This window comes from Tribolium castaneum, chromosome 4 (genome assembly GCF_031307605.1).
Source record: "Tribolium castaneum strain GA2 chromosome 4, icTriCast1.1, whole genome shotgun sequence".
NCBI classification, from domain to species: Eukaryota; Metazoa; Arthropoda; class Insecta; order Coleoptera; family Tenebrionidae; genus Tribolium; species Tribolium castaneum.
The window spans coordinates 1,319,934-1,335,423 of record NC_087397.1 but is presented as its reverse complement, the minus strand read 5'-3'; the positions used below and the strand labels follow the sequence as shown (position 1 = coordinate 1,335,423).

At 36.4% G+C, this 15,490-nt stretch overlaps 2 protein-coding genes and 1 long non-coding RNA gene across 5 annotated transcripts in view; 1 reads left to right on the top strand and 2 right to left on the bottom strand.

Annotated features, from left to right (window-relative positions):
• Positions 1 to 197: 197 nt before the first annotated feature.
• Positions 198 to 1,831, bottom strand: LOC103312169 (phenoloxidase-activating factor 2). 2 transcript variants are annotated; one of them, XM_008192117.3, is made up of 4 exons: positions 1,219 to 1,831; positions 914 to 1,171; positions 610 to 860; positions 198 to 560 (listed from the first exon to the last, which is right to left on the bottom strand). In XM_008192117.3, the coding sequence occupies exons 1-4, from the start codon at positions 1,434 to 1,436 to the stop codon at positions 220 to 222; spliced, it is 1,068 nt and encodes a 355-aa protein (XP_008190339.1). In that variant the 5' UTR covers positions 1,437 to 1,831; the 3' UTR covers positions 198 to 219. The 2 variants fall into 2 exon arrangements, with proteins under 2 accessions (XP_008190339.1, XP_008190338.1); XM_008192116.2 differs by having other exon boundaries at positions 607 to 860; positions 1,219 to 1,828.
• A 727-nt stretch (positions 1,832 to 2,558) lies between these two features.
• The window catches only part of LOC656495 (serine protease H6), a 38,428-nt gene continuing 25,496 nt past the window's right edge, over positions 2,559 to 15,490 (bottom strand). For both annotated transcript variants that reach the window (XM_015985486.2, XM_008192118.3), the window contains 6 exons: positions 9,120 to 9,336; positions 5,546 to 5,895; positions 5,314 to 5,491; positions 5,107 to 5,257; positions 4,827 to 5,013; positions 2,559 to 4,776 (listed from right to left, as the gene is read on the bottom strand). In XM_015985486.2, coding sequence (XP_015840972.1) covers positions 3,175 to 4,776; positions 4,827 to 5,013; positions 5,107 to 5,257; positions 5,314 to 5,491; positions 5,546 to 5,895; positions 9,120 to 9,336 — 2,685 coding nt within the window. In that variant the 3' untranslated portion in view covers positions 2,559 to 3,174. The remainder of the gene's footprint in view (positions 4,777 to 4,826; positions 5,014 to 5,106; positions 5,258 to 5,313; positions 5,492 to 5,545; positions 5,896 to 9,119; positions 9,337 to 15,490) is intronic.
• Positions 6,582 to 9,118, top strand: LOC107399300 (uncharacterized). Its single transcript, XR_001575941.2, has 3 exons — positions 6,582 to 6,917; positions 7,645 to 7,812; positions 8,996 to 9,118. It is a non-coding gene; the product is annotated as an uncharacterized LOC107399300 (long non-coding RNA).

Below are 15,490 nucleotides of genomic sequence, written 5' to 3'. Positions count from 1 at the left end.
GTAACAAACATTTTGAGAAAAAAATATATGTTGACTGACTTAGTAATTATCACCCTTTTTTTGATCCCCGCTGAAATGTTTGCAAAAAAATTGCCTCCCCCTTTTAAAGTTTACAGAAAAAAAGGTGTACTTTTTGAAATCCGAGAAAATCGCCCATTAAAAATTAACGGGTTGGGAATTCGTATTCAAATAAATACTTAGATTGTAGATTTGTCTTTATTAACTATAACCCGAAATATAGATATTTTCCCCTTCCAACTTCTGTCTAATCCAGTTAATCAAACTCGCAACGTTGGTGTACAAACTTGGCACATCTTTCTGTCCACAAATAGGTAAACCCCATGAAACAATCCCCACTTGAATAAAGTGATTATTGAGTCTACACATCAAAGGACCCCCTCCATCCCCCCGACATGTATCCTGGCCCTCCTCACCCCCGGCACAAATAAACGACGGATGTACTTGAAAACTGTGACCTAAAGTTGTATTTCTGAGAAGTTTTTCACATTTATTGGATTCAACGATTGGTAATTCGACTTTTTTCAGTCTTTTGATTTGTTCTACAAAAAAATATGTTTTTTGATATTAGAAAAAATGCAAACATACGACGATTTGTTCCACTCCAACCAACAGCAATACAACTTTGTCCATCAAATTTTTGATTTAAATTTGGTAAACAAACGGGGTTGATACTTGTGACGGCCGATTCTAAAATAAGTAAAGCAATGTCGTTGTAAAGGGCCCCAGAGTAGTAACCCTCATGTTTAATTATTTTCGAAACGTTGAGGTAAAGGGATGTTGCAGGAAGTTTATTTAAAGTTTCCCCCTTTGCAACTACTTGTAATAAATTCGGCGAGGAACTAAAACCAGTTGAATCATTTTTTAAAAAAATGCAACAGAGGCACTTACTTACACACTTAATACATTGTGTTGTGCTGTTAAAACCACCCTGGGGTGAATCAGAGTGCCCCCACTTTTAAAAGAAAAATTATTAACATAGCGCTTTTTTTCCGTGATTGCCACAACCCACGGAAATTGGTCACTGATTCGCAAACTTGCTAAATTACTTTTGCCACATTTTTCGCCCCTTTCTTGTGTTTTCGCTTTACAACAGTAGTAAAACTCATTAGAGCATCTTAAGCGGCGAACACGTTTCAAGGAATAGTTGGAGCTAAATTTGTTATTCATTTAAACAATTATTTCATTTTAACAACTTACGTAGTTTGCGTTATTTGTACCCGATCCTGTGGTATAATAAAATTTTCTTCATCACATAAATAAAAAATGACACATTTACACTTGTTGAAAACTTGAGTGATTGTGTCGTCGAGATTGTCTTCTTCTAATTTTGCGGACGGCAAATTGTTCGAAAACTGTCGCAATTGTGCCGCGGCTGAGTTGAACAAAAGGGCCAAAAATAGGAAAATTAATACCATTTTAATTAACTTGAACAAAGAGTTGTAACTGTTATGCGAACTGGAATGTATCTGGAGGTTAAAGAGCAGTTCATTGTTATCGTGGGGAAAACCAATTTAAAGAAATAATTATAGTAGCGACTGTCAACATATTTCTTGAAAAGAATTTCGTGTTGAAAATTGTTTTTTTGTTATTCGTTCGAGGGATTCCCAGAATTCGGCACCAATCAAAAGAAGCTTTGTCCATCAAAAAAGCCGAACTTTTTAACTTGCGCCGTCGTCACCACCCCTCTACTTTGTATCAGTTAAATTAATTTTAGTCTGTTTTTAACACCGTTTGAGGGCACAGTTCCCAAACCGCCTCAATCGTCTCTAATAAGTTTTCATCACGTGCTCAAAGTAAGTAATTCGTAATTAGTAGTGACCTCAGCCACTAAGCTTATTTCCAGTGTCTTTCAATAATTATAACAAAACCCCAAAATGTTACGACTCCCCAACACTTCGAAATCAACAGTTTTCCAACGTTTTACGAAGCATCGAAAATGTTCAACCACCACCACCATCTCCCAGTTTCTATCAAAACCAACCAATAAAATTCCAAAATCAACAATTTTCGCAAGATGTTGAAAATTATCAACGACCGAAAATCTGCACTCTGTGTTGGAAAAACTGTGAAACGCCTGAAGTATTTCAATCGCATACTGTAAAAGCCGAAGATGGGAGAGTTACTTGTCCGATTTTAAGACGGCATATTTGCGATATATGTGGGGCTACGGGCGATTATGCCCACACTCGACGCCACTGCCCCAATTTTGTGCAAAACGAAGAAGTGATTCGACCCAAACCAAAATACAAGGTTTTGTCCAACGGGAAAACGACCAAATTTATCAACCACAAGTAATTTATTGCATTGTTTATTCGATACGCACTTTATAATCCGTTTTGTGAATTTATTCAATAAACTTTTTACACACAAAAATTCAGCCTCGTTTATTAAAACGATCAAGGTAAGAATGAGTTAAATAATAATCATGATCTCGTCAAAAAAAAATAAGAAAACCGAATGGAAATCTTTTTCTTTTAATGTAAGAGCTGAGAATGTGGGTGTAAAGGGACGGGTTAAGTTGAGTGAAATAAAACGAGCTTTGTTGTAGTTTTATTTATAATGGCGGTCGCTTAACATTGTGAACTAACACTTATATTATTATAAAAGTAAATGGTACCTATTTACATTAGTTATAAAAACTTAAATAATTGACTAACTCGAGAAAATAGGGAATTATCATGTTATATACAATGTAATTTGGTATATTTATTTAATAAAATCACAGATACTAATTTTTATCTGGCCTTTATATGTACAACAACATAAACCTAACAAATAAAATTCTTCCTTCTTGTTTGCAAAAGATCAGTAATACTTTCTTCCAAATTCAACAACTGTACAACTTAGTCATTTGGAAATCGTGTGACATTGCCCCATCGGCAACCAAGTCATTGAAAAAACAAAACAAATCCTTAAAAGACAAAATAAAAAAATCAACATCCATTCAACATCTACCCCGAAGAAAAAAGGTCCAACATTAACATGTAAATGATACACATCTTCATAAACATTTACTTTACAACTTATTCGAATCACACCTTTTTACACGTATGTATAATATATTTTACTATTGTCATTCTTTTTATCAAAAAATTTATCACGTACGTCAAGTGCCCATCAAAGACCAGAAACAACAAACCAAAACTGATATGTTTACGGCTTCTTCAAACTGTTGTTATTGTTAAGAATGGAAGGATTCCCTTCTGACCCAATCGGAAACGGAAAATTCAAGCGCGAATTGTGCGCCAACAAATCCGAATACAACTTTAAATGTTCCGTTGTCGAGGGGAACGGCGGCATTGGATGGGTCGCAGTCAGCGGACTGTGCGAGTACAGACTTTGCATCGCTGCCGTGTAATAAATCGGGTCCAAAAAGGGCACATAGGGCGCCACCCCCTTATTACCCTCGTACAAGTGAGACAAATACGGAAACGCCGGACCCGGTACATGTTTGGCGTTGGACACCGGGGGCATCTGCGGCGGCACTTTGGCCTCGCTTTTGATTGGCGCTTGGTGGTTCCTGGAGCCATAAGGCTGCGGAACGCTCAGTTCCAACGACTTGTTCTCCCGAGTCGACAAAACCGGAGCCGGCGGGAGTTTGCCATACTTTCCGTTTTCGTCGATTCGGGGAATTTTGTGGTTGGTGTAATGGTCGGACGATACACGTTTCTGGGGGTGGTATCTGCTCATGTTGTAGTTTGTGAGAGACGGTGGCGGTAGGTATTTCGAGGATTGGTGAACGCTTGGTTTATTTGACCCAACTAGTGTTATTTCAAGGTTTGAGCCTAACCGGCGGCCGTCGATCAGTGGCGGTTTGTACGGAACTTTCGACGGGGACGTGAACGTGGGGGGTTGTGGCGTGGGGGTTGGTATTTTCATGATTTCGACTATTGGTTTTTGGGGGCTGGTTACCGTCAGGTCGAGGATGTCGCCCCCGGTTCGCGTGCCCACGAACTTGGGGGTGTGGACTGGTTGGGTGCTCGGCATTAGGTCTTTGGGGTTGCCGTAGACGGTTTTTTCCGAATATGAGTAGATTGATTTCGATTGGAGGACTTTGGGGGGGACGTTGCCGTTAACGTATGGGAATGGTTTGGGGGGTGGTTGTTTTTGATCGAGTTTAACGTGACTTATGCTAAGGGCTTGTGGGATCGCGATTTGGGGCCGTTTTGGCGGCGGCGGTGGCATTTCATTTTTGATTGGTCTGTGGACTACTTGCGTTCCTGCTGTTTGGATAACCGACGGCCGGATCTCTTTTGTTGACGTGGGTGGAGCGAAACTACGAACTGGTGTCACTTCGAGACCGCCTTCCTTCAAAATCTCTAATTTGCGTTTCTTGACTTCGTGGAGGAATGGTTGGTGGAGGGTGGTTTTGGGGTAAGTGTCCGCTTCAAGGTCGATGATTTCGGGGGTTTTGGGTTTGTATGGCACCTCGATGACTTCGGGACTTTTGGCCGGGGTATCCCCCGTTTTGATGGGGATGTTTTCTTTGCCCTCGACTGGCGAATGAGATTTTTCAGGGGTGAGTTTTTGTGCGATTGGCGCCACTGCCGAAGTCAACGGTTCGGCGTCCTTTTCGGGCACTGTTTCTTCAGCTTTGACCGCCACTACCTCACATTTCACCTCGGATTCGTCTTCGGTTTTAACTTCGTTATTATTGTTTTGTATGTTCAACTTGTCACTAATTTGTTTGTTCTGTCTTTCCGGTTTAACGCGCACACTCCGCAAGGACGACGTCTTCCCTTGTAGATTAAATTCCTGCAAATTTGGGATAATAATCAGCGATCCTTGACTAGATGTGTTTGTACCTTGTTTTCAGTTGGAGTGGTTGGAGTAACCGGAACTGGAGTGCTATTGCCACTCCTTGATGTGCTTTCGCTTGTTTCAGCATCGCTGGTGCTGCTTCCAGTTTTACTTTTCAGTCTTCGTCTTTCTGAAATTGGCAACGGCTTGTACTCTTCGCCTTTCACGTGGCGCTCATACGGCAGCAAAAACCTAAACAAACAAATCACAAATCGATCCAATCACTGCACCAAACTTTAAATAATAGATAAAGGGACTTAAAACTAGTCACGCGACTTTACGAACCTTTCGTAGTGTCTTCGTATGACGGTGGCAGCACTTGTGCTACTAGCGTGCCCGCTCATATCATCAAAAATAGACTTCCAGAGTCGATTTGCTGTGACCGAATCGTAGCCTCCCAACTTTTGCACCTTGGTGTAAAACGAATACAAATCGACTGGAAACAAACAAATCATTTTAATTAAAATAATCCGTTCAAACGCATCCACTCACGTTCTTTGTATCCTAACGAGGGTATTTTTCCTATAGGCGTATAGTTAGTTTTCATGAAAACAGTCAATTCTTTGATGAAATCTTTGCTTTCGTTACTTTCCGTAGCTCTTGTGCTGCGTCTGAGGTGAGTGTTGTCGCACCGTAGCCCGTTTTTGCCACCGTCAGTAGCACCATTCTCCTAAAAAATTGTATACAAATATAATTTTCTTTGCGCAAAAACACAAAAACATACTTTAGACGAATTGAACACATTTGATACTGAAGACTCTGATTCGTTGCTCTCTGAACCCGGAGAGACACTTCGTTTTTTCCGCTTGCCTCTGGGTCTGCCTTTGAGTTTGGGAGCGAGGTGGTTGCAAAGTAATTCGTGACCTTCTAATTCGGGATAATCGAAAGTGTCCTTGCAAAACAGGACGCGTGTGTTTTTAGTGTAGGCTGTGAAGCCGCCCAAAGCGTTTACAATTTTGTATTTGAGGTATTCGTTCTCGACACCTTCTAATCTTCTCATCATTGCACGGTATCTGCAGTAGCGCGGATAGCTCAGGATCACCACCGGCGGTCCCGAGTGCTCCGAGTTGCAATCTGAAAAGAATTCGATTTCAGATAACGAAATTTAGAGAAATGAAAAATGTCCAACTTTGTAATTGGTACAAATGACGCGATAAAGTTCGACAGACTGCAATGGAAAAGCGAGGTTCGATGCTGAAGTAACTTTTGTTCTTTCCCTAATGGATTTATCGGATAACAAAGAGACTTGGCTTGAAAATCTGCCCGGCCCACGATGTTTGTTTAATTAATAGAAAAAGGGAAACATTCGAAAACAATGAACACATTCATTTGAGTTTTACTCGCTATCGATTTTCCGCACCAAAAGGTGATCCTTATTACAGACAGCGCTGCAACTTTTGTTACATTATTTAATAATGACAGTGTTGACTTTTTTATTTTTTATTTATTTGATTGCGATTCTGGGTTAGCAGGTAATCTTTTTCGATCCCAGATGTTGGAAAAACCTTCGACTTATTTACACTACTGCCGGAAACAAATACCATAAACCGCATAACGTGCAAGTTAAAGAGTGAACGTCCCATTAATTCCAACTTGATAACAAATGTAGTAAATTCCGGAATCCGCCCTCGAAACAGAACAAAATGTTTAAAATTAAGTTTCGCAACTGTTTGAAAGCACGTATTAACCGAGACTTTTCAATAGCAATATCTTTTCCTTTTAGGAAGAATCTGTCACAATGTTAAGATTAATTACAGCACATTTCGAGAGGATTTTCCGGAGATTGCAGCTTGTGCAATTCGCTTATGCGCAATAATAATCGATGGAATTTCGTAAAGTCCCGATAATGTTTTAATAAATTGGTCATTATCGAACTTATTAGGCCATGGATGTTACGACACAATACCGCCAGCATTTATTTGCATAAACGATTGGAAATCTATATAAACAATCGATTCAATAACAATAAAAAACACTCTACTGGATGAGTACCCCTATAATACCTGTTTATATAAATTACAGACTGACATACTTGCGCTTCAGTTGTATTTTTTCTGCTGAATTACACAAACTAACAGTTATAATTTGATAATCAGGTGAGAAGCGGCGCCAATTTTACGTGGGTCACAAGTTCATTTCCATATTTTTAAAATTAAATGGTTATCTTCGTACATTAAAATAATCCCTTCAATTACCTGATAACTGTTACGTTTTTATGGAATAATCTACTCATAAATGATTCCAATAACGTGTCAAATCTATTGTAAAAACTTAATTTGTTGTTAAGAGGAGGGAGCAACGTTTGGGCTCTTTATTAATTATGTAGCGTTACAAGTTGGTATTTTAATTAAATTAAAAGCTCTAACGGTATTTGCAATTAATTTAATTAAGTAGTTTAAACGATATGTGAATACGTGAAGAGGCTCAAATTATTTTACTATTGTAGCGTTTTCGTTGCATCAAATTGCAATTAATGATGAATGGGAATTAATACGGGTCACAACACACACGGATGGTCATTGCACCATCGGTACAAATCTGTTTGAATTGTAGTTGGTACAGCTAAACATTGCCGACTGCTGACAATATTGTCATAAAATTTAAATTCAACTCGTATTCAAACGAAAATTGCTTCAATTGCGTCCTTGAAAAAAATCAGCGAGTGGCGTAAAATGGTTTATTTTTGAAATTCTTCAAATCCGTTTAATTGGAAAAGTTGTTGCGAATAACAAAAACAAAATCATAAAAATCCGCGCTGAAAAGCGTCAAATTGATTCAGTTTTTATTGTTGAAACTTTGTAAACTTAGTGAATATAATTTCAGTTTCAGGAAGATGTCTCCATCCGTTAAATTTATGTTTCTAATTATGGCGATGTGTGTACTCAGCGATGCGTCGATACTGAAAACAGCATCATCCAATCAGGGCGACTGTTTATGCGAAAACTGTATCTGCAAAAGCCGATTCAGTTGCAGACAAGACCAAATGCAAAAGTAAGAATGCTTTATCGATTGTTACGAACGAGTAAATTCGAGCTAACGCAGATTATTTTTCACGAAATAAAAGTCCATTAAAGAGGTGAAATCTGTTTTATGTGAAACTGAAGAGTTTTATGTGTTTGTGGATGTTAAATCCTTCGCTTTTGTGAGTAATTCTATTAAATTGCCAGCGCAAGAATGTTGTAATGCTTTTATTTTTTCGTGTTTAATTTTTCAAATTACAAGTTGCAAGCTAATGGATAAAGTTTGCGTTTGATACGAAATAGTTAAGGAAAATAAACCACGAGATCAAAGAGTTAAAACTCGGGCCAATTACTTTGCATATTTTCAGTTACGATCAACTTTCTGAATTTTTCAAACACACCCATCGATTAATTGGTAAACTAACTCCCTCAACAGAATTATTTGTATTATTTCCCCGAGAATGGTCAATATCGAGCACGGCAGATCGGAAATTTTGTTCGGAAAACTGTCAGCCACACTTGGCAATACCTGAAATCAATGACATCCCCCCTAAAGCACAATCAATGAAATCCGATTACGCAAATAAAAATACATTTCCATCATAATCATAAATTTTATTAAACACAGATTTTTCGACAAACCGCGGCGAAATATCAAATAAATAAATCAGTCTGTTTTCGAACTCAAATAAAAATATCACCTCGTTCTAATAAACAAATTCCATTAAAACATGATGAAAATGGGATTTAATGAAGCGCTAAATTGAATTTGTTATCATGTAATGTTCGTTTCAATGTGATAATAAAACAATTTGCTTCAACTATTATTGGAGACCGGAGGGTGAATCCATCCACAAAAAATATAAAACATCTCCGATCGATCCAATAAATTTGAGAACGGGGTGAGAAAAACTTCTCCCATGCATCACCTTTATTGTTTTAAAGCGCTCATAAATCCGTGCTAATCAATAATGATTTTTTCTAACAAAAACGCAACTCGGCTTTGATTGCTAATCAAGTTGCAAAACAATCTTCGCCGTAATTATCCAGCTCCATGTTAAATGTTAACAGTAATTAAGCCATTTATATCCGGAATGCACCAGAATGTCATAAACAGGGCGGTCCAAACAATATTAATAACACCAGCGAGCAATTTAACGAAACAAATGGAAGGCTAAAATTGTGTTTCACCGAATTTAATTTGATTTTTCCAGTTTGTATTGCCCGGGATCTTTCATTTATGTGTGCTGTAAGGAGGACTCGGACTCTAACGACATCACGCCTTAGGACCGGCGCCAATGCAATTCGAGTGAAATAAAGTTTGTTTTAAGCACTCACCTGAAGCTTTTCTTTCCTTTTCCACGTCCGAAAAGTCCAAGGAGCTTTCAGTAAGCGATCCGATGGTGTTTTTGTTGTCCTCGCTTTTTGGCGGATCTTTTACGTCCTTTTCGCACTTGGCTAATCTACCCCACGTCCATTCTGCATCTACTGTGATCCAAGTTATTAAATCTTCCACTCGCAGGACGACTTTTTCGGAGATTGCCAGCACTTCGTCCTGAAATAAATCACAGGATTTGAATCCTTGTGATGGCAGGAATCCGCAACCTACATTATCTTACTAAGTTGCCAACTAATAGATAATTCCATTAATTAATACGCACGCGACAAACGCACCCTTCAAAGGACGGATTTATCAAACATTACGCTAATTCGGAGACATGTGTTTGCCACCGGCACACTGGTAAATTGCATCGTGTTGATGTTTGATGCGACGAAAATTGAAAATATTTTCTATATATTACTCGAGATGATTTACATTTCGCAGTCAACATGCTGCGACAAACTTTGTAATTCGCCACCCCTCATAAATTTTCATGTAACTTGTTTACTGAAAACTTTACGTATTTATTCAGAAGGACATTAGAATCTGTTAAAAAGTTTCGCATCAAAAAAAGCCGAGCGAAACGGATGACGTTGCATTCGCAAATTAATTTCATCTAAAATTTTATTAAAAATTCCATGCGACAAGCACTAAGTGTGCTTCATTTTGCTTGAAAGAGAGTTGTCATCTTATTTCCAACGGGATTTCATCGAATACAAAACTAGACGTTATGAAAGTTTATCGAACGGCAAGTTTCCTTCCATCGGTGCATTTTGATTGATCCCAGCCGCGCTTAAAAAGCACCAACATTCCACTTTTATTGAAAAAAAGCAAGTTTCAATAGCATTCCAACAATGGTCGATGTGGCTCCGTGTAATTTTTCACAATGTGGTAAGTATGTACGGTGTAAATGATTTCATTCCAAATTTACTTTAGTCCTTAAGGAATGCTCAAAGAATCTTCTCCAGAGAATTTAATTGTGGAGATTTAACGGCCGTTTAGACTGTAACAAGTCGCTTGGCATTTACAAAACGTCGAGTCACAGTCTAAAAAGAAAACTGTGATTGTGTATGATCGTAAAACGAAATAGGCGTTCTTCACGAATCTGAATTACGTGACAATGGTACAAAGACGAATCAAAAGTCGAACTTTAGTTTTTGTCTGATAAATAAATAAAAAACTGTTTACTCGAGATTTCTGGTCTAATACCCTAGAGCCCTCCCACACCGAATTATTTTTATCATCCGAGTAAATTAAAAAACGGTGAATGTAAATATTTAGGTAGTCATAAATAACGAAGAATAATCATATTTTTCTCAGCCGCTTTTAGAATTCGCTTTACAACTACAAAACGTTAATTAAACATTGTCCATTTATTTAAAAGATAAGTTCTTTGTTCTTCGCCTTCAACAATGACTTTTCGCGAACAAAGAGCTAAAACTGGACGGAAAATTCGACGTTTTGTTTTAAATCGGAATTCTCCACTCGCAAGATTTATATTTCCTCAGATGCTCACATATTTTGTCATGAAATTTTCCCGGAAATCGTCTTATTAAACGCATAAATCGATTACATTCTTTCCACAAAAACGCCGATTTCGAGATTTTCCAATCATTTTTCGCAATTTTACAACAAAACAACACTTCGTTTATTTAATTACAAACATAGGCATAATTAATCATGTATTTAATGAAATATGAATAGATAATTAATAATAATATTATTTTTTTATTAATTCAAAAAAAAACGGAGTTATGCAACCAATAATACACAAAGCCAAACTTTTAATAACTAGAACGCTGTGAACTCGTGACTCAAAACCCGCAGCTTTTTAGCCTTGATTAAGAATATTAAAGCGTAAATGAAATTTTTAATATTAGATTAATTTAGTTTTTCCATAAAAAAAATTGTTTGAGTTCGAAAGTAATCACCATTATCCGATACGGCTTCACGAAGTTAGTAGTTCTTATTTACATTTAGTGAGATAATTAATTAACCATAAAAATAATAGACGCATGCGCTAGGGCGTCGTTCCCATAGAAACAAGCACCGTCCCACCGCCTACTTTACGAAGTTATAATTTGTTATTTCAATTTCAGTGTATAGCTTCGGTCGTCTTTCTTCAACTCGTTGTTTGCCAAATATGTTTACTCGCCTCACCATTATAAATGATAATACCGTATATCCATCGGTATAGAGCTTTTAGTTGCTTACAAACATTACCGTGCGAATTAAGCCGTTCTGTTGGCCGCTGTATGCCAATAATGGACACGACTTTAATTTTTCTCGCACAATCATCGAATCAAAACATCGAGATAATTTTAGAACAAACGGTTATTTACAAACACGTTTATTTGTTAAGTATTAAATTCGAAAAATGCGAACAAAACGGAAACAATTTTATTATTCAATCGCATAAATGTTTGAAATTTTGTTGCAGTACAGGTCGAATGTCGAGTAGGAAATTGGCATTATTCGAATGTTTGTAATCGCTCGAATACGATTATAGGGAATCGCAATAAGGACCGGCTCAATCTCAAACTGTAAACACCTTATGCGATTTTAATCGGGTAATGGACTCGGAATTATTTCTAGACCATTATGTATTGCCAATAAAATTCATACTACTTTACGCTATTTCAAGAAAGCAGAATAATAATAATTGTTTTTACGTTGCATTTGCTCCTTATACAGGCTGAGTCAATAATAGGTTTCTGAATTTTTGTTAATATGCAACCAATAATACTGATGCCAGCTGACTAGACCGGTTATCATTAAAAAAAATCAAAATTAATCCACGAAAACATTGTGCTAAAATTTCATTAGGAACTATTAGGTTTTATTTAAAAGATAAAAAACCCTGTATGGGTGTTTAAAAATATCTCAACAAATGTGGTAATGACCGGAGGAAAACAACAGAAAGTTAATTATTGGTTTTCGATTTCTTCGTGATCCTCGGATGAAAGTCGGTAAAAACTTGTCGACTTTATACCGGCAATTGTGAAACAACAAAAGAAAACGTCTCGACACGTCTTCCTCTATCTGGATCAAGATGGAAAGAGATTACAGACACAATGTAAACAATTATAAACAGTAACTCGTTAATTACTCGTAATTACTCCGCTACAATTAATAGTTTTCATTCATCGATAAACGATAAAGATTTTTCTTTAAGTAGTGAAAAATATTTGCGTTATCAAATTAAACATACGAACCCCGAGCATGACTCGTAATTAATTATTGTACCTCACTAAATAACGTTAGCACAGCCAAGTTTGAAATCACGCAAAGTTTCGTAATTTTGTCGTGGATCAAAGAACTTTATTCCATAATGAACAAAACAATTTCGTATGAAATAGCTTTTCATCTAAGCGGTGCAGTAGATCTGAGTGCTTTTTATTGCTTGGTCACCTCAAATTCTGGCTTGCAAAACCGGGAAAATTCCTTCAATCGGCGAGACATAAAAAATCCATACACAGGGAGAAACATTATTGGAATCTTATTTCGTTCAATTTGAGGAGAAAAGTTAGATGATGTTCTCTACACACACGCACACACAATACTTTTGTTATTGATTTTAAACATCGGCTCTGAATTTAAATGGAATACTTTGAATGGTGTGCTCGTGAAGGGTCGCAGACATTCAGAGATAACAAATTTACATAATTAACTTTAGATCAAGTTAAGACACTAAATTCTGACAATATTTAGCAACCGTGAAATTGGTTTAATACATCAGGCAAAGTTTAACTGCAGCAAATGATTTTCCAAGTTTCACTACATACAGAGTGGCCAAACAATTCCACCAGATGATTTACAACGCATTTGCGTGCCGCTGAAAATTAAAATGCAGCCAAGTCATTTGCAATAACTTATTCCTAAGATATTAATTATTGCAAACAACCTCAAGGCTGGCTTGTGCGATTTTCAAGTTGATTAACCGAAAAGTTTGATTCGTGCGAAATAAAAATTCTGTATTAAACTGGTATTAGATGCATTTCAATGAGCGTCTTGAATATGTTGATGTAACTTTAGGTTATCCTGTGAATAATGTATATAGAGTTCTGAGAACATCATGACAATATTATTTACGACAAGAGTTTGCAAAAGCGTCAGTAAAAGGAAAATCGATAAGACAAACATGGAAGCTTGAAAATTAAAAACTTTTATCTTGCAACGTCAATAAAATTAAGCGCTTCTTTTCTCCGATTTGCGTCGTTTCATTCATATGAATTTCGCTGCTAAATTTGGCACCACCCCACAAAGGATAATAGGGGACAACAGGATATAATAGGGAGGGTAGATAAAGTCGAGGGGATTTTGTTTGATATGTGTGGAGAGTTTGTTTCACCTATAATTACGCTGATTATTGCACTTTTATTTCCGGCTCACTAAAACTTTATTCTTTAATGAAAATGTCACACAACGAAAACAATGCGAATTGGACTTAATATTAAATTAAACTCGACGCCGCTTGCAGAATTCCGAGTTGATATAATTTTAATAAATGCAAATAGCTATCTACTTTATGCCTCCCTTTAAAGCACGTACTTTCAGATTAACTTTAGTTGTTTATTAAGTTTCCACTGCAAAAAACAACTTTGTTAAACTAAACGCTGCAAATTTATTTTCACAAAAAATCAAATGTTCCCGATGGGGACTTGCTTTATTGTTTTGACATTTTGTGCTAATTTCAATACAAAAGAGCATCAAGCGTAAAATTAAAATTTTGTTATAATCCGGTTTATTTCATGAAAAAAAGTCAATTTCTCTTGGAGAATTAATTGGTTTATTTGTCCACTTGACCCTTGCATTAATTTTTGCCTCAACCTTGCAACTCAACTAAGTGGGATAATTAATAAAAGACCGAAGTATCACTGAGTGAATCTTAGACAACTCGTTAAAAATGTAAATGATGCAATCCCTAAGCCCTTCATCGTGCTTGTAATTTCGCACCGTTTAACCATGGTGGAACAATAAACTCGCTAAACATATTAAAGGGTTGGAGCTTCCTAATTGTTTAATGTTCATTGGCGTTGGCGATAAAATCGGCCGAAATCATCAATTTTTCGTACTTGCAATCTGGAAGATAGCGCAAACAACAAACTAAATATGCATGAGCTTTCCGAACAAACTTGAAATTAGTTAAAAGTTAAAAAGCTTACAATGAAATATTTTCGTTTCAACTTGAAACTTTTCAAATAATATTCCTTAGCGAAATAAAAACGAAAGAGAGACTCTGGCAAAGCATTATCTTTTCAAACTAGTTTGCCGAGTTGGCCGGAATATTTTATGGTCAGTTCGGAGCTCAGGGGTGCATCCAGCAGATTCAATTTAATTAATTAAAGTAAAAAATTAATTAAGGGAATCGGAATCAAACAATTACTACAACTTTTCGCAATTTATATTTTTGTCAAATCCGAATTAAAACTGCAAAACAATGTAATAAATTTATACAAATATGCATACGAAATAGTGGATGAAATTATCGAATAAAGTCCAATTTGAACAAAGTATAAAACAGACACTAACAGACAAAACTACTTTCCTGGAGCGAACCGGGGATCTAATGAATGCAGTTACACCATACATTTATAGCATCGTGCCACCATCGCTGTGTAGCGCTTTTAAATATTCCTCAAATCTCGTTAAATTAGTTGCGATAAAAAGTTGCTGCAATTTTACGCTATTCAAGCTACAAATTAACGTCAGGTAAACACAGTTGCAACAAAAAAATTGAATAAATTAAACGTTTCTCTTTAAAAAAGATCAATAAATTCCTGTCCAAATATTTAATTATGCTTTCTCATTGTTGTGTATTTCGATTTCAATCATTGTTAACCGAGCATGTAAGTTGTCATTTAAAAAATAAATGTGACGAAATCACGCAACCCTAGATTAAATTTATTTTATATGTAAATAAAATAACAAACACAAATCAATCAATTTATTAGGAACGTTAAAACAAAAAATGTTTCATCATGCGATTATTTGTGGAAAACTCCAACTCATCAATTATTTATTTAATTTCGTAAAAATGATTTCCTTTTATAAACCAGACGTTCCTTAAAAACGCAATTAATCTAAATTTAAAATGAATTTATTTTTATGAACACCGAGTAGGTTTTGCTTACGTTCTGAATAAAATTTCAATTTAGCGCCCGGAAATTAGAACACCCATTATACACACGTGTTGGCAAGTTGTGGGCATAAACTCGCAATTGCATTTTTATTAATTAAACAAAAATTTAGTAGGTTTTGTTACAACAAAATGTGATTGTTTGCAATTGGAGCTAAAAATAAACAGTTGTGTTTATTTAATCCGAGC